Source organism: Gouania willdenowi, chromosome 17 (assembly GCF_900634775.1).
Source record: "Gouania willdenowi chromosome 17, fGouWil2.1, whole genome shotgun sequence".
NCBI classification, from domain to species: domain Eukaryota; kingdom Metazoa; phylum Chordata; class Actinopteri; order Blenniiformes; family Gobiesocidae; genus Gouania; species Gouania willdenowi.
Window position 1 is genome coordinate 16,128,867 of NC_041060.1, and position 20,131 is coordinate 16,148,997.

The 20,131-nt window shown below is 40.9% G+C and overlaps 1 protein-coding gene across 1 annotated transcript in view; it reads right to left on the reverse strand.

The window, feature by feature from the left end:
• Nucleotides 1–3,761: 3,761 nt before the first annotated feature.
• skila (SKI-like proto-oncogene a) overlaps nucleotides 3,762–20,131 on the reverse strand; it is a 37,398-nt gene continuing 21,028 nt past the window's right edge. Inside the window, exons 3-8 of the mRNA XM_028472418.1 lie at nucleotides 15,387–15,473; nucleotides 14,266–14,354; nucleotides 12,521–12,663; nucleotides 7,571–7,950; nucleotides 6,249–6,479; nucleotides 3,762–5,147 (exon numbers count right to left, since the gene is read on the reverse strand). Coding sequence (XP_028328219.1) covers nucleotides 4,896–5,147; nucleotides 6,249–6,479; nucleotides 7,571–7,950; nucleotides 12,521–12,663; nucleotides 14,266–14,354; nucleotides 15,387–15,473 — 1,182 coding nt within the window. The 3' untranslated portion in view covers nucleotides 3,762–4,895. The remainder of the gene's footprint in view (nucleotides 5,148–6,248; nucleotides 6,480–7,570; nucleotides 7,951–12,520; nucleotides 12,664–14,265; nucleotides 14,355–15,386; nucleotides 15,474–20,131) is intronic.

A 20,131-nucleotide genomic window follows, 5' to 3' on the forward strand; every position in this document is an offset into this window, starting at 1 on the left:
CAGCATTTAGAATAATTACTAATCTGAACATTAATACAGTAAAGAACAATGTGTTTTTATAGTAATTTTGTGTGTTTTTCTGTCATTCTGTGTATGTTGGTTGTTGTCTTGCTCATTATGATTGCATTTTGTGCATGTTTTGTGCTTTTTGGAGTGTTTTCTGTGTTTTTCTTGTCTTACTTCAATGTTGTAATTCTTTGTAATTTTTAATGTATAATTTTAATTATTTTTTTTAATCTTGCTTTCGTTTTGTGCATTTTTAAAAATATATATATATTTTTTTATCATTTTGTACGTTTACTTTGAGGGCTGCGTAAAATTAAACCCCTAGGCCGCCAGTTGTCCATGTCTGGTATAGTGTTTACAATTCTGCCTTTTCTAATAATATTTTGCTTTGCTTTATTGTAAGTTGAATGTGAGCTATTGACTGTTTGAATTTTTCAAATTTTTTGACAAAGGCAGTCAAACTCTTCTGAGATTTTACCGGGAGGTGATGAAGAGCTGTTAAGTTTGGAGATGTATATTTTCTGGTAAAAGTCTAAAAAAAAAAAATGACAACACAGTGTTTGACACTACAGAACTTTACTTGAATTTGATCCAAGTTCATCGTCTATACAGGGTTTTATTTACAAGATCTGAAATCAGGGTCAAGGGCATGAACAGAAAAAGACAAACACTAGATACAACTGAGGTATTAAGCTAAAAGCATTTACAGTATCTCATTTACTAGTAAATATCAATGATGTTAAACAGAAATGCAGCGTCTTCTGCTTATAAAACATCTTTTTATATCACAACATGAGGTAGGAGAACATTGTCTCGATTCATGCAAGAACAAGAGTCTCATCACAATGTAGTATTGGCAACAGAGTTATGCAATGGTCATTACACAGACAGTGCGTTTCATGTTTCTAAATATCACCGAGAGGAGGGAAGGTTCTTCACAAAAGTATTTTTTAGTAGATCTATTCCTGGGTGCATGTGGATTTTAACTCCTTGGTAACCACCGCTGATCGCTGCCATCACTTGATGCTGCAGCTTTTTTCCCCATGAATAATTAGGAGCTGCGAATTACACACCTGACTACAAAGTGAGCCACCTGCGTCACTTCAAAGGTCAGCAGCAGACCTGTTTACAACAAGCTCTCTCTCTCTTTTTTTCTTTCTTTCTCGTGGCCAGGAGGCAAATGTTCACGGAAATCCTGCGTCCAACATGGATCCAAGTTCAATGTGTTTTTCCAAACAGTTGGAAGGGGAAAAAGTCACAGCAGTAAAAACTCTGTACAAATCATATGCAAGATCTCATAACACTGCAAAATGCAAAAAGGCCCAGCACACCAGGATGTAAAGGGTTCATCTCCCTTAAAGTTCACTCCTTTTTTTATCTTCTTCATTGATGCACATTGAGAGAAGTTGAACTGTGCCCTCTTGTGTATAAAATCCAAACTACCGTACTCTGAACGTAAAAATACAGATTACTGATTTCCAGTAGAAATCTGATCGTGGTTTGAATTCAAGGTCATTTTGGATTTTCTTTACACATCAAATTCTTTAAAAAAAACAAATACTGATTATCTTAGGAGCAACAAGTGTAATATGAGATATTAAAATCTGTAAATATCACCACACATCCAGGAGCTGCATGTTATTAAGCTATTCTCTCTCTGTCTTTCTGTTTAATGTGCTTCAGTCAGACATGAGAGCGATTTCTCGATGAAAACGAGAATACGGCTTGTGTTTGTCACACCTTGATTCTTGATTTTAAATTTATCACACATTTGAAAAACTTTATTGTTGCACGCATCTAATATCCATGCATGAACACGTCTGTGGGAGGAGGAAACCGTTTCAGTCTCTCTTTTCTTCCGTTTGATAGAAAAGCTTGGCGGTGACACATTTTTACAAAATGTTTAAGAAAAGAAAAAGTTACGCAAAAACATGCAAAGAAAATAATGATAATAAAGAATACACGTTTCCAACCCATGAAGGCATCTTCATTGTAGCTCAGTGGATAACAATGAGGGGGAAACAAACTGCTTACATTACACATTAAACAGGGTGAAACCCACAGAAACAGTTGCATTAGTTCAGAACAGCGCAGGGGTGGGGGGGGGTGGTAGGATGGGTAACAAACTATCATTATTGTATTATGGTGTAAACCATTAGTTCTCCCATTTTATCTTATTAAAAGTCAAGTTTTGATGTGAATAATCATCTGTCTTACAAAGGAAAGCAAAAAAGAGGTTTTTGGCCAGCTTTAGCCTGTGTCCAAATCATATAACCTTTTAAAGATTATATGTATATTTTTTATATATATTTATATAAGAACAGTTAATATATTAATGACTACTGTATTTACAAAGTGAATATAAATATTTTTGTTAATATGTTAAATATTTTTCTTTCATCATTTCATAAAGGTTTAAATGGAACAACAGTAAAAGTGTAACTTCTGATTTCACCGACTTGCACTTGTTTTGCGTGATGATGTGGTCTTTCTATCGTAAAGGGAAACTGTGTGTACCAAAAGTCTGGGTGGAGGAGCACAGTGGAATGTCTATCAACTTGCATTTTAGATTCATAAAAAAGCCTCAGAGTAGGCGGAGGCCCAACCCTTAAAACTCTGTTTCACCGTTAAAACAACTATTTACACACTCGGTCACACGCACACGCACACTCACACGTTCTGGCTGGCCATAAAAAGTGATTTTAGCTGGCAACTGGCACAATAAAAAGTAAGTCCTGTCTGCTTGCACTCAATGTGGCCTCACCCCCAGCTGGTTGGTGGATGGATGGATGAGGGCTTGTGGGATGGAGGGATTGTGCGAGTGGAGTGGAGGGAGACCCTGTACAGTGTCACCAGAGGCCCCCCATTCTAAAAAGTACAGAAGAATAAATGGAGGAGGGTAGGATGGTGAGAGCATGTGTGTGTGGGGGGCTCCCTTTGGTACCCCAGGCCCACCCAGTCTGCCATGTAAAGGGGGGAGGAGGGAGCAGCATTATCCCCTCACCACCTCACCCGGTGCTGTTTGTTCAGCCAGGCAGAATAACGGGTGTGCAGGAGGCGCCAAAGCGGTGCTGGACTGACGGCTTTCACCTGCGACCCACATTCTTGGTTGACGCTTAGGACTAAAACCGGGCGGAGATGAAAACCATCTGCTAACAATGAACGCCCATGAACAGCACAACGAGAGGCCCTGAAAACAAGGACAGTGTGCAGCTTTGATCGTCTGCTGGGAACGTTGGGGACCATTGTTCTGTGTGAATGCCTGTGTGGCATCCACGCACTCCGTGTGTGTGTGCGTGCACACAGGCATGTGAGGGGTGTCCTGGGTTTTTATGGTGACACCATACAGCAGCAGCAGCTTCCACACACACATCAGTTTGCGCTCAGAAAGGCTACCCAAGGTCAGCCATGCACCACCACACACGCACGCACGCGCACACGCACACACACACACACACACAGGGCGTCTAATCTGAGAAGGTATGTGTGCCCGCCGTTAGGGCTTAGAGCTACTACAAGCTGAGGCTGAAAAGACCACAGTGTTTTTCTGCTTTGCCCAAAGCGGGTGCATCTTTTCTCTTTTTTGCTAACACACAGTTTTATAATTAAGGCTGACATTATGCTGTCATTAGCATGAATAAGGTGTCATAAAGGCTGTCATTAAGTGTCATTCGTTACCCTAACCCTTTGTTACCTTAACCCCTAACCTTAACCTTACCAACCCAAAAAATGCCAACATAGCTCTAAAGGTCATAGTTCAGCAAACAACACTTAATGGCAGCCTTCATGACACCTTATTCATGCTAATGACAGCGTAATGTCAGCCTTATGTATAAAACTTAAATGTTACCAAAAATCTTTTACAAACTTGTTTTGAATTTTGCATCTGTCACGATGTGGGATTTTTCCATTTTTGTTAAACTCGATTGAAGCAGCTAAACAGAATAAAAGATTTTTAATGCACTTTAGGAAATCTTGCTAAAAAATCATCGTGAATGACACGCATGCATTTAGAACAAGTTTGTAAAAGATTAAGGACAGCCCTTCTTCTCAAACGTCTCACACAGTAGAAACAGACTGAGGTGAGGGAGGCTGTCCAAGCAGAGCAAACAGAACCTCTATATCAACACACTACCTTCAGTAATGGCGGGGGCATTCATACGACTTATAAGTTCGGTGTCCCACTCTGATGAAGTTTTATAACATCTGTGAAAAGTTAATTTTTTTTTTACAGTAAATAACTTTCTTCTCGATAAAGACGTGATATTTTACGTTATATTTTGTCTCTGTGTTTCCAAAAGAGCGATAAAAACAATCCAAAATGTCTGTGCATTTTTCTTATCCTGCTCTCGCTGGTACTTCAGGGATTTGGAGGATAAGGAGTAGCCTTGCGTTGCTGAGTGCATGGGCGCCGGCTGCTGTGCAAGGTAGTCGAAACAAAGTTCTCTAAAAGTCCCACAAGGAGTGGAGAACCAGTGTCTGAAAACGCCTTTAGCTCTGGCTCCAGAGAGCAGGAAGGAATGAGCACAAAACATGGTGGCTATGGGTTCCAGCTGGTCTGTGAAGCAGTTGTTTGTTCAATAAAATCTATAAATTAAATCCAACATACATGTTCAAAAACCTTTAAATACTGTTTGAAGAATGGCGAGGGAAGCAATAAAAGGATCACGGAGGGAAAAAAAAACAAAATAAACACAGAAATCATATTAAAGGATGTTAAATTACAAAAGAAAGTCAGTCCAACACGGAGATAAAAGAGACGACGGGTGAGGTGCAGAATTTAAAGCGCCTGAGGAGATGCAGGCTGGTTTGTTTGTGTCTGTGGGGTTGGTGAGTGACGATAAAAGGGATGAAGAAGGGAGTCGGGTTGGGGGAGGTTTAGGCGCCAGTTATTTGTGGCTGGCCACTGGGGCCTCAGAGATGGAGGTGCAGAGTGGGGAGTTGGCGTTCATGGGTCCAGTGGAGGGGGTGTTGGGCGGCGAGGGGCTTCCTCCCATAGTGCCAGGCTGGCCCATCTGCTGCCTGAGCTGGGTGATGGTGCGCTCCAGCTTCTCCCGCGCCTCGCGCTCCCTACGCAGCTCCTCCTGCAGCTCGTGCCGGTCGGCCTCCGCTCGCTCCAGCCTCTGACGCAGCTCTGACAACTGGGAGGAGAAAAATAAACACGTTTAGTCAGACGTATTCTTAGCGGTCCGTCTGATGGCAGCTAGATGTGTTAGTATTTCAAAGGTTTCTTAATGTGTGGTAAGTCTACCATCATCAAGAAGAAAAAATCTGATATATCACATTATTGCACTGTGGGATTATCGTATTGATCCAAAAAATATTCAAATACATGTTTTTAAATAATGTTTTTTTGTATAGAATTTAAGAACTTTAATGAATCAGAATCTGTCGTAGAAAAGTTAAACTTTTTTGAAAAAATATAATTTGACAGTGATAAACATACCACTTGTTTTTGATATTGGTTCTTGAATTACAGTTAGTTACCATTTACTTGTTCTTGCAAGTTCAAAAAATGAAATAAATTGCATTTCATACCATTGTGTACTAATTATTGTTATAGTGATGTATCGCAATGTATATCGTACCGTTTAGTATCGAGATATATCGGGATGTACCGTATCGTGACATGCAAATCGTGAATCGTATCGCCAGAGTCATGGCAATGCACACCCTTATCCCTTGTACACAAGAATCCATATACGAGTTCCCTATTTTCATATGGTATTGAGTGAGAAATGTTCCAAATAGCTAAACTGGTTCACACATACGGATCCTAGCAACATTAACATATGCACGCACCCCATCATATAAATGGCAGAGAGCCCAGAGTTAGTAATGTAGAAGCAATGGGTCGAGAAAAAAATGAAGGGTGGGGGTTTACCACAGCACTGAGATCTACACTAAAGATATGTTGAGAAAAGTGCAAATAAAACCAAACTGTGGACAATTCATAAAAAAAAACGAACATTTTTTTGCTATTTTTTAACAAAGGATTCACAGGCTTCCAAGAAGTATTTTTCACTTCAACACAACAGTCTTCATATGAACGCCGCTGTGTTGATCAATCCTGTGAGTGCGGCTCCCACTGGAGCACTGAGCTGTTCGTGAGTTATTATCAGCAAGTTGGCGATGGTGAGAATAATTGAAATGTATTCCTCACAGATGTCTTAGTTGGTTTTCCAAGCAATATAAACAAAAAGAGAAAATAGCTTTGCAGGATTTACATAGTAGTAATGTACCTGAGCAGTGTAGTGGGCCTCCTGCTGGCGCTGTGCTCCTGGCTCACAGGCACAGGCCTGCTGACGGAGCTGCTCCAGACGGCTCTCCAGCTCCAGCTGCTCTTGGCGGGCTTGGCTGAGCCTCCGCGCCTGCTCGCTGTGCACGGCCTCAAGCTCGCTGCGTAGCTCCCGTTGCTCGGCGCTCAGCTCCCGTAGCCTCGCTGCCTCGCCCCCACGTAACGCCTCCAGCTCCTGCAAACACAGGGAAAAACGTCAGTGCTCTGTGTGGAATGTCTGACAGCACCAGAGGCTCCAATCCTGGCTCATTCACTTTGTTCAACTCTATGACATCAGTGAGACAACTAGGTTTTCCCATCAGTAAATTTAAACACTGTTCACCATCGCCTAAACCAGTGGTTCCAACCTTTTTTTGATCGTGACCCAATTTTGATTTCAAGAATTTCTGATGGTGTTAGTTTTTAACATGTTTGTTATACTATGCTAGTGACAAGTTGTGTCAGATCAGATGTTTGCTTTCATACTGCATTTTAGTTGAACTACATTTATATTTTATAAGGTTAAAGAGAATACAGTTGTTTAAGATTGTGTGTTGTTTAAAATACTATTACTGAAGCAGATTCTAGTGTTAGTGTTTGCAAGGAACCTGTTTACACTTTAAGTTGAGAATTTATATATCTTATTATATATCTTATTTTAATTTATTTAGAAACTGTAGGTCTTTTAAACTTCTATTATACTTCTGTTTGCATTGCTGTTTAAGGTTTTGTTTCATAGATTACAGGGGCCAAATTCATGTTCATGTTGGGTGTGGGATACATATGTATGTGTATATACGTATATATGCATATGTGTGTATCCATAAAATGAAGAGTACGTCCTAAAGACTGCTCTACTGTAAAGTGTCTTGAGATACCATTGGTTATGATTTGGCGCTATACAAATAAAAGATTGAGATTGATTTATATAATGGCTTTAAAACCAATTTACTTTAAAACCGGTTTAAGGGCCCTTAAAAACAATCTCCAGACAGCAAAAATGTAGTTAAACTTCCAAACTTTTAAATGCTCAGTCAGTGGTTTTAAAAAGCTGGTCTTTATAATTTTATATAATTCATGTAATAAGTAAATGTGGAATACTCTGCTGACTGTGGAATAAACTTCAAAGAAGCATCTTAGACTAGGTTTTCAGTAGAGGGGGGATGGAGGGGGTCAGTGGAAGGTGAACATCACCCTCACACCCATATCAAGGACACTTTTAATGGGTGTGAACAGCTACGTTTTACGTTATCTTGGTATCATTTATCTCCCCAATCGCTGACTCACCACTTCCAGCTGCAGCTGCTTCTTCAGGGTGGAGTTGAGCTTCTCCTGCTGCCTGCTGTACATCTGCATTATCTCCACCACAATTCTGTCCTTGTCGTCCTCCAGCCCCCCTACCGCCGCCGCAGAGGCGCTGCTCGTGGTACAACTCAAGTCCTTTGCTGCGAATTCCGTTTCCGATGACAAGGATGCGAGAGGAGGAACAGGAGGAGGCGAGTGGGCGGGAATGCGGGCGGCTTTCTTGACACCTGGGCTGCCTCTCTCCATGGAAACTGCCAGGGTTTGGCATTGGAGCTCTGAGGCCGAGGCAGCAGCAGCAGCAGCAGCGCGTTGGGACAGGGCCTCGTCGGCGCCAGCAGCGACAGGAGGTGACGCATGGAGATCTGAAGGAGAGAGAGAGGGAAAAAAAAGAGAAAACTTTTAAAAAACGAAAGACACAAAACAGAGGTGGCTGAAAGACAGGAAGTGCCAGCCATGCTGGTGCACACTGTCGCCCACGCATAGCAACACCCTCTTACAAGCTCATAGAAACTCACACTTCTTTCTAGGCGCAAGCGCACTCATGAATACGATATGGCTATAGCCGAGGAACCAAACACTCGCCCACTGATTCTCTGTGTACGTTTGCCCTCAGTGAGAATAAAGCAAAAAAAAAAGCTTTGTGTTGAATCTGCTCCACTCTGCGTGGGCTCAAACTCCTCTGCTCACACGCCGGCGTGGACGTGCGTCACATGAGACGATGAGAATGATGGGAATCTGGGACACAGTGTGGTTTTGTCTGAATCTTTTTGCAACAAATTAACTCTCTTCAAAACTGAACTTCAAGTGATAATGAGGAGGGGCTACAATCAGTCTCATATTTTGTAAAATGACCTACTTTAGCATGGTTCATTGTCACCAGGACCACAACCAGAACTTTTATCACAGCAGTGAACACAGAAATAAGATTGTCTGATTATGTTTGATACAAATGAACTTTCTTCTGTTGATTCTTGTTTGTAATGTTTCTTTATTTTGCCATTAAAAGAGGCCATTCTGTCTCAAAATAACTTCACTAATCAATCGATCTTTATTCGTATAGCATCAATTCAAAACACGTGTAATCGCAAACACTTCACAGAAAGCAGGTAAAAGACCTTACAGTTTGTTATCTTATTACTTAATGACTTTGATGCTTTAGACCCACATTACATAAAACAATTTTGTCCTGTATTTTTAAATATTAGAATATCAAATTTAATTAAAAGACTGTTATGTAGGGTGGAATTGCTAGCTAAAACACCCAACCCTCCTCCTTTATCTGGGCTTGGGACTCTGAGTGAACCTATGGCATCTTCATCAACAAAGGAACTTGCCTTTATTCGAGAGAACCTGCGACATCATCAACACATTTCTTAACATTGAGCCGTTTTATTTATTATGAAATAATTTATTTATTTATGAAATAATTTATTAACGGTATCATTGCAGTCCAAAGAAATCGGATGTAGCACACCCTTGAACCAAGCAGCAGCCATGTTGAAAGTCTCAGCTCTGTCTGTCCCTGAACCGCAGAGATATTTGAGCCACACACAGATTCCTTGCTCTTATAGATAGATGACCAATTTGAGCATTAACAGGAAAAAAGATAGGTGTTTTTATTGTGGTTTGTGTATTTTTGGAGTCAATGTGTGTATTGTTTATTGTTGTTTTGTTCTCATTTTGTGTGTGTTTGTTGTTTTTGGAGTCATTCTGTGTATTTCTGGCATCTTTTTGTGCAATTTATTGTCATTTTGTGTATTGTTGATGTTTTGTATATTTTTCTGTCATTGTGTGTATTTTTGTAGTCATCTTGTGAATTTTTGGAGTAATTTTCGTCCTCTTTTTTGTGTATTTTTCTGTAATCTCCTATGTTTTTAGGTGTAATTTTATGCATTTTTTGGAGCCATTTTGTGCGGTTACCTTGGAGGCTGCAAAAAAATTGGTCCAAGGGCCCCCTAAGGGATGTCTTCGTGAAAATGTGAACCACGCATAGCTACCATGGTGACTTGATTAAAAAAAAAATATATATATATATATATATATATATATATTTTTTTTTTTCCCCCCTGTATTTTACAGCATTCTAAAAAATAAAACTTAAACTCCACATTAAAACACTCTGAGCTTAGTTTCAATATTATTTGCCTGTGGTCTTACTTTCTACAAATGAAACAAAAGCTACTATACACTATACTATATATACAGTCTTCATTCAACACCCTTTAGAACTACAACCGTATTTCTTAAGGGTTTGTAACTGCTGACAGGAGTTCCTTTTTCTACACCAACTAAACTGATGGTGATTAAAGCTCATATTTTTTTAATGCTTAGCTCAGACTTTATGGATTGGTGAAAAGCTGTTATAGGACTTGCATTATTGTAAGTCATACGCATGTGCACAGATGCAAGAGCAGGGCATGTGAAGGCTGATAATGATGGTGTTTGGAGCTTGAGCTCACAGAGGGCAGGAGAGCAACGAGTTGTTTATTAGGAAACTGTGTGTGTGTGTGTGTGTGTGTGTGTGTGTTCTGCCACGCTGCATGGGGAGTGCACAAATTTATGAACTCCAACATGGCTTGTGCGTACACACCTCTCCTGCACACGTACGGAGCCACATCACAGGAGTAAATCATTTGGTCGTGGGCCCAAATAAAAATAAGCAGGCAAACAAAGAATGGTGGATGTGTCAGAAAGAGAAAGAGGGGTAAAGAAGATGGGAGGAATAAAAAAGAGAGAGGCTAGAAGCGGTTGTCAGCACACAGTGAGGGAGGCGGAGATGAAGGGAGCTGGAGAGAAGAAGAAAAAAAAGCGACAGAGATGGATAGATGGAAGAAAGGACTGAAGAGAAAGTGTGGTGGCAGACGGATGAGCTGCTGAGAGGGAGTGGAGATGGCTGCCAGGAAAAGAAGAGAGAGAGACAGGAAGGGAGGATGGTGTAAGAGGGACAGATTGGACGGAAAAGATGAAAAAGAAAAATAGGAAAGGGAAAAAAAATGAAAGCCTGGCAGTCAGACATGATGATCGCAGACAGAAAAGCGCTCCTGTGATTCAACCTCCTTTCCTTTCCCTCACTGCTTATACACAATACATATACAAACACACCTCATTAACGCAGGGTTAAAAATGCACTAACACGTGCACGTGAAGACAAAATGAGGAGGTCAACATCATTTTCACCCCTTTTGTTCATCAATAGTGAGGTGCCTCTGGAGTCTTTACATGAAGGTCAGTGCATGATTATGTGCATGACTGCAGGCTCTGTATGTGTGTATGTGTGTGCGCATGAGCGTGTGTGTTATGTTTACAGTAAGCACGTGTCTCTCTGAGTGTGCTGCATGATCTGCGTGTCGCTTCGGTTTATGCTATATGTACGTAAAGGCCTCCCTGTATGTGTGTCACATATTTATAGCAGACATGTGTCAGCCATGTTTCTGCCTCTACTATACGAGAGTATTCAATAAATCAATGCTAATTTTTTTATTAGCGTTGCATGTCGAGCGTCGACTGCGAGTCAGAAATCAAACAGAGCAAATGCCTTTCCAATAAACATGTATTCACATTTGGGATTCTAGATGTGCAAAACAAATCTATCTAATATAAAGGTTTTGGGAATCTGGGAGGAAAGTACAAAATTAGAGAAAACACCCAAAAAAAGTGGAGTACATGCAAACTCTTCTCAGAAAGAATAGGGCGTGGCCACCATTGTGTCACCTCTATTTTATGCTTAACCTTTTTTTTTTTTTGCTGAACAAGAATGCTTCATCTCACACTTTTTCTTTAACTATATTAAAAAACTAAAACACAAATCACAAATAAGCTGTTTAAATTCTTTTCAAACTGCAGCTGTAACATTTCCAAGTCACCTATCACTTAAAGCAGTGACTAGAAAAGAAGAAAACCGAGTTATTAAATAAACACATTCCACCAATGGCAAGATTTATTTAACCATTTGTTTATCAAACTGTGATTAATCAAAGGATTATATATACATGTGTAGACCCACAGAGTGAAAGTCAGGGCACAACCTAGCGTGCTAACAACATGACTATCATGTTCACATACCAATCTACTCACTGGTATTTAGTTCATGCAAGAACACCAACAAACACATACTGTGGAAACACTTTTGATAGATTCTGACCACAGTGCATACTAATGGCATCCAACAAAAACTGCAATTCTGGATGATTAGTCATCGAGCGATAACATTTTAGTTGTTGGGCTACCAGCCCAGATTCTTGCTTTTTTTCTCCAACTTTTACTCATGCACTTAGGATAAATCCACAGAATAAAACCCTTACTTACTGTCTAATATCTCCATTTAACCAAAGAAAAAAACTACATGCGTAAAGTACACAATATAAATGATATAATCAATGTCAATCTTTTTATATCCATTGCTTTAATAAAGAGGTTCCCAACCATTTTTGGGTCGTGACCCCATCTTGATATCACAAATGTCTGGCGAACCAGAGACTTTTAACATTTTTTTTTTTTTTTTTACTAGAATTAGTTTTTGATCATGTTTATTAAAGTGTGCTATGAACACAGAGTAGCCAGGATCAGTGCACAAAGTGACAAGTACGCCACCTCAGATATTTTTAAACTGCCTTTCATTTGAAAAATATTCATATTTGAGAATGTTTAAGTATAGGATAAAGTTATTTGATATTTATTGTGTTTGAAAAAATTTAATTTATTCTTAATTTTATTTTTTACCAATAACTAGATATTTCAGGCGACCCCAAGGTTGAAAAACATTGCTTTTGTCTCTTTTCTACCCTCTAAATATGATATTTGACATCACAATGAATTCATCTGAAATTGTGATTCAGAGTGAGTGTGTTTTTGCATGTGTTGGGAGAGATCAGTGAATATCTTGCATCTCGTCTTCTTCATTTTGGTGAAATGCTTTGTTATAGCTTTACTGACCCATGGGTGGTTCGTCGTTTCCCAGTATTCTCCGGCTGTAGTGGTGTTTGAGCAGCGCGCCGAGCGTCTCGGGGCTCATCTCTGCCTCTCTCTGCAGCGACACATTGGGAGCCACCATTTTATCGTAGGTGTACAGGTAGTAACTGGGAGACAGAGAGGTTGAAGAGGGTAGAACATTAAAAAGGAGGAAACTTTATCTTGTCACTGTCAACCATCAGTTCCATTATGGTTCCAGTGGCAGCTGCATCACTCTTTGTGGCTCAGATTGTAAAATGTTTCGATGTTAGTGACTTTGCTGTGCTGCTGATATACATAAAACACTGCAAATGGCCTACAACTGCTTACATGATGCTTTTAAGCAATAAAAAATACAACGGAGTGAAAGCCGTATACCACTTCTGCCTCAAGGAATGTGGGCGTCTGAAGGAGCTGAGAATATGGATATTTCTTATCGGATGTTTACAGGATCTTCGCCTAAACAGGCCCTCAGCTTATCACCAATGTTCAGATTGGCTACGAGTGAGAAATAGGTGAAGCTTGAAGATGCTCTGAAGAAACTGAGCCCATGTTATCAAGAGAGGAGAGAAGAGAGGCGAGGAGAAGGGTAAGGGGGAAAGCCCCTCCCCCATCACCAGTCCCCTCCAGACAGAGCTGAGGCAGGAGCAGTGAACTAGGTTAAGCATGACAGCTCAGTGGGACTCTGCCTGAACAAACTGCAGCACAACCAACCCTCCCTTCTATAAGAGGCACCGCCTGTTCGCCTCAATGGAAATCTGAAAGTCCTTCACATGAAATAGCTCAGAGGTGATTGAATAATGGAAGCCAGCCTAAGATTGGACGTGTGAGCCCACTAATGGATGTTGTAGCAACCCAAATACGCTTCTGTTAACTGTTGTGGATATCTGATGCATCGTTTACGGACACAAGTGCTTCAAACTGGTGTGTACAAGTCTGTGCTTTGGGTTTTAAAGCATGTCATGTGACTACTGGCAGGTGACCAGAACTCTAATCCCACCAATTTGTCTGGCCTTCTGTCTGCAAGCCTTCACATAGTCAGTATGTCAGAGGCGATCACATGTAGTCATAAGTCACAACACCATAAACCATATAATTCCAGGCTTTAATCTGGGTCACATTAGTGGGAGAGTTCATTCCAAACACAGGCTGGTAGGAGGAGGAGGAGGAGGAGGAGAAGTGGTGCATGTGAAAAAGTTTAGACATTAAAAAATAAATGAAATTTAAAAAAAACTAGCTTGTCATCACTTGATGACTCATTCACTAAAGCTGTAAGCCTGAGTAGGTCCACCTACAGTATTTGAAGTGTGACTGCAGGCTTCTACACATAAAAACCCAGGCCAACTGGCAAAAGTTCAGCTATCGATTGATACTTTAACAGTGAGGGCTTTTAATATTTCCTTTGCCTTTCAAATACAACTTGAACGACATAAACCAAAACAAGGAATCGATCATCTTTAACGTTAAAACGTGTTTAGTCATTTTAAAACCTCTTAAAAAAGATAGACTAGAAATGTTCATATGTTTGGTGAAAGTAAAAAAAAAGGAAAGAGATAATAACAAAAATACAAATTTAAAAAAATATATTGATAATGACTGAGCTGCTGCCTGGTGGTTGAGAATTCTATTAGTAAATGACCAATTATTAAATTCAAAGAAAGAAAAGCTAAGTTTTCAGCTAAACAATTCACCCAGGTTGAGGCTAAATGCAGGTTAAAGAGCTGTAGTACCTGGGATGGACCAGGGTGGGGTGTCCTGGCTCCTCCTTGATGTCTGAGAAAAGGCGGTTAAACACCAGAGTGGGTGGTGAGGCTTTTCCCTGGAAAGACGGAAACACACAAACACATAAATAAAATACACTGTACACTATCCAACACAATGATGTTCAGGTTACAAAGCCTCTCCTCTATCCACACAAATTGATCTGTGCATTAACCTCAAATCTATGAATGGTTGAGTTATTACAATGACGATTACGGTAGTTGCTTGCCCACACACACACACACACACACACACATAGACAGGTGTGCAGTGTGCACGCATGAATACATGAAGGGACTCAGTAGGATGGAGAGGAGAAGGGAATGTGGTGTCCTGCAGATGGTGATCTCAGGGCTGTAATCTAATAAAGCAAATATATGTGTGTATACATGTGGTTGAGGAATCATCCATTAGATATCAGCTGAGACTAGGACTGGGCAATATGGACCATAATTCATATTTCAATAATTTTTTCTCAAAAAGGTGATATACGATATTAAACATAGGAAAAAATGCACAATGGAACAGGGACATTTATTAACAATCAGCTGCACAATATTTGCCACTTTTGGCTTTTTCTCCTCTAAGGGACAGCACGTGTGAGTGTGTCTTGTTTCGGGGAAGGTCTGGGTTAGGACGCACTCAGCAATCCATCTAACTGAGCTTTTCATGCTGTTCTGATAAGTAGCGAAAGCAGCAACTCCTAAAATTAGTATCTAATACAAAATAAGATATTAAAAAAAGATTGACAGACGATATTACAATTTTCTGTAACGCAAAAAAAAAGAACTATAAATTTTGAATCTTGATATATTGCCCAACCCTAGCTGAGAAACTGCACACATGTGCGCACGAGTCTGAGCAGAAGATAATCATGATGAAGAGCTTCTTCACTGCATGAAAAGTTGGAGTGGTGGAGTGATTGTGGAGGTGAGTAGTTGTGCTGCAGTGGGGCATCTCTTGACTGGGTGCAGGAGAAGTGTGCGCACAAGGGAAAAGAGGTGTCTGTTGTGTTGTGTTTATGGGGGTGGTGACCCTGAAAGCTGGATGTGGAGGAGGTGCCTGAAGGTGAGGGGAAATGACTACTGACCTTTCTCGCAGGGTCGCCATCAGCCAACTTGTCTCTGGGATCTAAGGAGGGCTTCCTCACCTGGCGCTCCTCCTCATCCACTGCCTTCTATAAAACACACACAGAGATGGAGAAAAACACGGTTAAGAGGACAATACACACCTCAAGGTCAAACACAGCAGGACAACACAAGGGAATGGTACTAGCAACATGAGTTTGAGCAGTTTGTACAATACACATGAAAGACAGAGAGTGTGGGAATGGGAGAAACAGACAGAGGAGCGAACAATTTACAACTGACACATGGTTGTAAAGGAGCAGGGTGGAGACAAATAGGATCTAAATGAAGGGAAATAGTGACAAATGATATCCGAGTGCTAGAAAATGGAGATGAATGGCAATAAAGGCAACCAGGCGTGAGTGAGCAACAGCCTGGACAGACTGATACAGTGCAGTAAGAAAACAGGCAAACAAGGCCCCGCCGAGGACGTCATATGAATAAAACAGCAGAAAAACCAACATGTCTGTGCTCGTATGTGCGTGACTAATTGGTCCACGTGCACTGCAGGAGGAGAGATGCTCTTTGCTGCACACACAGAGATGGAGATTTGTGTGTGTACGGACGCCGGTGATTTGTTGTGTCGGCTCTACATCCTGAGAGCCCCGGAGTGTCTCTGACAAACACTGTTACTTATGTGTCGGCTCTGCGCGCTGCTATTTTTCCTGCAAAATTCGGGGCACGCTCAGCGAGAGGCCACAAGCTGATGGAGCTGATGCCTATCAGTGGCAGACAGGCCTGACACACACAAAACACAAACACACACACATATACATACAGAGAAATTGAACAGAATTGACAGGTACCACAGGCACCCAGGGAACAAGATTTTTCAGTGCTGTTTGGGAGCTCACAGTCACAGACTATGTAGTGGCTGGATGATGAAGGAGGAAGCGAAGGAGTGAGAATTCAATAAAAAGTGCAAAAGCAAAGAGCAGAAAAGAAAAAAGCGAGAGAGAGAGAGAGAGAGAGGCTGCAGGATGCATCAATAATTGACTTACTGGCCTTTTAAAACCCATCTATAAAAACGTTTATCCACAGAAGGTGCATGCACACACACAGACGCACTCAAATGCAGGCGCGCACACACATGGGATGAACAATAAACAGGCAGCTTTTCATCAATTGGACTAAAGGATTTTACTCTGCGCTGCGTTGGTTGGGAGACACTGTCATTACAGGAGCTAAACAGCCTCCAAACAATGGAGGCAAATTACTGTGACAGCTAGGTATTAACCGCTTATCATTATATTAGCCACTGCTCCAGCAGCTGCTTCAATTAGCATTCATGTAGAACATTTCCTTTTTGACATTATGCTTTGTAATGTTTATTCAACAAATTGTAAAAATCTCTTTTTGTCCTCAATTTTGAAACATAATATTTTCAACAAATAAGACTATAGTCATGCAGCACCCTTCCAATTTGTTTGCATCACTGTGAACTTTATTAATTTATTGTTGATCTTTGCTCCAAATGGGCTGCATAACAACTATATTAAACCCATTCGATATAAAATCTCCTTTTGACCGCTTGTGTGTGTGTGTTAATGAAGACAAATGTGATAGAAACTTCTATCTCTATAAAATTGCTATGACTGGAAAGCCTAGGATCTCTAGAATCTGTACTGGTAACAATAAAAATCTTGGGATGCACTATATGAAACAGACCTTTTTGTTGACCTTCCCTAAAAAAACTATTCTATAAAATTCAAGATATCAAGTCATAGAATACACAATGTTTGACATATTTTTGACATATGATACACCTAAAGAAAGGTCATTCAATACCAAATCAAGAACGTACTGATATATTTATCAATATGTAATATGTGAAGATTCCAATCTTTCCACTAGATTGATTGCTGTAAATCTTTAGGGAAAATCGGGAACCACATAGAGAAAATTATTGAGTTTGCGCAATGACAAAACTTAGTTTAGGGTTTATCGTCACTTAAACCAGTATAACTCTTCACATATTACATATTGAGAAATAAAATCAATAATATTGTGATTTGATATTGAACAACCTTTCTTCTGGTGTATCACATGTCAAAAATATGTCAAACATTGTGTATTCTATGACGATATCTTGAATTTTATAGCATTCGCAATTAAAAATGTGTTTTTTTTTTTTAAGGGTAGGTCAACAAAAAGGTCAGTTTCATATAGTGCATCCCAAAATTTCTACTGTTGCCAGTTGATTTTGTATTCTAGATATCCTAGGCTTTCCAGTGATACCAATTTTATAGAGTTGTGTGTGTGTGTGTGTGTGGGGGGGGGGGGGGGGGGGGGGTGTACCCGGGGCATATCATTTGATTTGCATGTAAAAATGTAAGTTTTCCACTATTACAACTTGAGAAGCAGCTCAATATTTTGTAAAAAACTAAAAGACAAAACCATAAGGAAAATGATGAATGATCTATGCAACCATGAACCAACCATTTTCTTTCTACATTGTTTGTAGACAGCGGAAAAATAAGCAGACTGTGTGAGGGAATCTGTGTACTGTACATATTGGGAATAGCCTTTTATTTACCAAGACATGGTTGAATGGACATGTAAATACAAATGCAAAAAAAGGCTGGAGCTGTATTTGTAGCCAGGTGTGTGTGTGTGTGTGTGTGTATATATATAAAGGGGCTTGTCCGTATACGAGCGCTTGTGGTTGGTGGTTTTCTTTCCCTTTTTTTCTCTTGGAAAAGCAGCACTGCAGCACTGAGAGCAGGGAGGGGAGGTGGGCGAGTGCAGAGCAGAGGAGAGAGAGAGAGGGAAGAGGGTGATGGGACATGAAGGGGACGGAGGAAGGAAGGGAAAGCGGGATGAGGAGCAACCATAAAGGGAAAGGCAAAGATCGTACACACACACACACGAACATTGTTTATGCTGGCCCTCCCTGCTAGAATCCTCTCAATCTGTCACTCAGTCCCTCACCTTGAGCAGGTTTGTGTGTGTGCGTGCGTGTGTGTGTGCGTGTGTGTGTGCAAAGCAGGGGAGCACAGGGCCTAAACTGATATTAACACCAGGTCATCCAGGGGTCTCTTATCTTCCTGACCCCCCACCATAGCAGACACACACTTACTGAATTCACTGACAGCTCATTAAAAAGCCCAGTCTGTGTCTGTCTTTGCCTGTTTGTTTGTCTATATTTGTGAGGACCAATTATTCCTTGGGATGGAAAGCGTGATTGGGAGGTGTAGAGATGTTTAACCTGAGCTCTGGGACTATGTGGAGGCTGGGTTTTATTGTGTGTGTGTGTGGGGGGGGGGGGGTTGCATTTTGTAACAAAAACACAATTATAAAGACGTGAAAGATGCAGTGTGCACATCCACATATAGACCGTTCATACTCACATGAATGTATGAGTCTTTCCACTAATGGTTACCTGTCTCTTCTCATAACTCCAGTTTACCTGGTAGTTGACAGCTATGCATCCAATATCAACACACACACACACACGCACACGCACACACACAAGCGCGCACACACACATACACACACACACAGCTCATTATTCCTGCTGCATGGCTGTTTTTATTCCTTAATGAATGTGTGCGGGTGCAAACGTTTGCACATTGCAACACCACTATGCTTCATCATTCTCATCTGTTCAGCTCTTTGTCAAGCTTTTGTCAAGCCGAGACTCGCCTTATGACAATGTGGATTAGCATTCCACACACTCGCTCAGCTGAACTCTGCCCCTGTTCATTCCTAATCATCACCAGCAGTTCGCCACACATTTGTACACAACATGAGCTCCAACTTGCACACCCAACAGCCAATGTGAACTTTCACTATGACCCATTTCCTGTATCTCACTGCAGTCTGCTCCCCCCCCACCCCTTTCGACCGCCGCACGCTCAAACACGTGACGCTTTCTACACTAGACACATGAATGGAGCGGTAAGTGTTTTCTGGTCTGTCTGTGTCGTTTGAGTGCTGTGAAATCCAACAATGACAAGTGCCACTCTACAACAGACATCCGTGAAAATTCATTCTCCTCCAATGAGGAGGAAAAATTTACTGCATAAGGCATAATACATACTGAAGAGTAGCTTTTAATTCTGTAGAATCAAAATGTAAAAGATTAATAATTAATTTCATTTGTCAGTTTTGAGGGAGCTGAAAAATATTCTAGGATTGGCGTTGCTGCAAAAGCAGTGACATCCTCCAAAAAGAGGTCAGGGATTTCCAAGCAGAATAAAAGATTTAACCTCACAAAAGCTTAACAAAGCAGCAAATTTAGCTTTGCTTCAGTCGTTCTATTAGACCATATTAAAAAATGCTGTGTCCTTTTCATCAGATCCCTGCTGTAGGTTCTACTCAGCTGAAGGGGGAAGCACTGACACAGACTGACACACTGCCACACAAAGCGCAAACACCGAGGTCAAGCTCTCCTCCTCCAGTCACGTGGACTCTCCAGATGACTGCTGTCTCAGTCAGTGTATACACACACACGCACGCACGCACGCACCGACACACACACACACGCACGCACGCACGCACACGCACACACACACACACAGCCAATATCAGCTATAATACACATGCTGTCTCCATACATGCATAATAAAATGCATACATGGGCTGTTGCCCCCACTCATGTAAACACTCACTCAGTCTGTCTTTGGAGAAAAGTTGGCTCTGAAAAATTTAGGAGAAAAGAAAACTAGCACATTTGGTACTGATTGGATCTGTATATTCAGCTGAA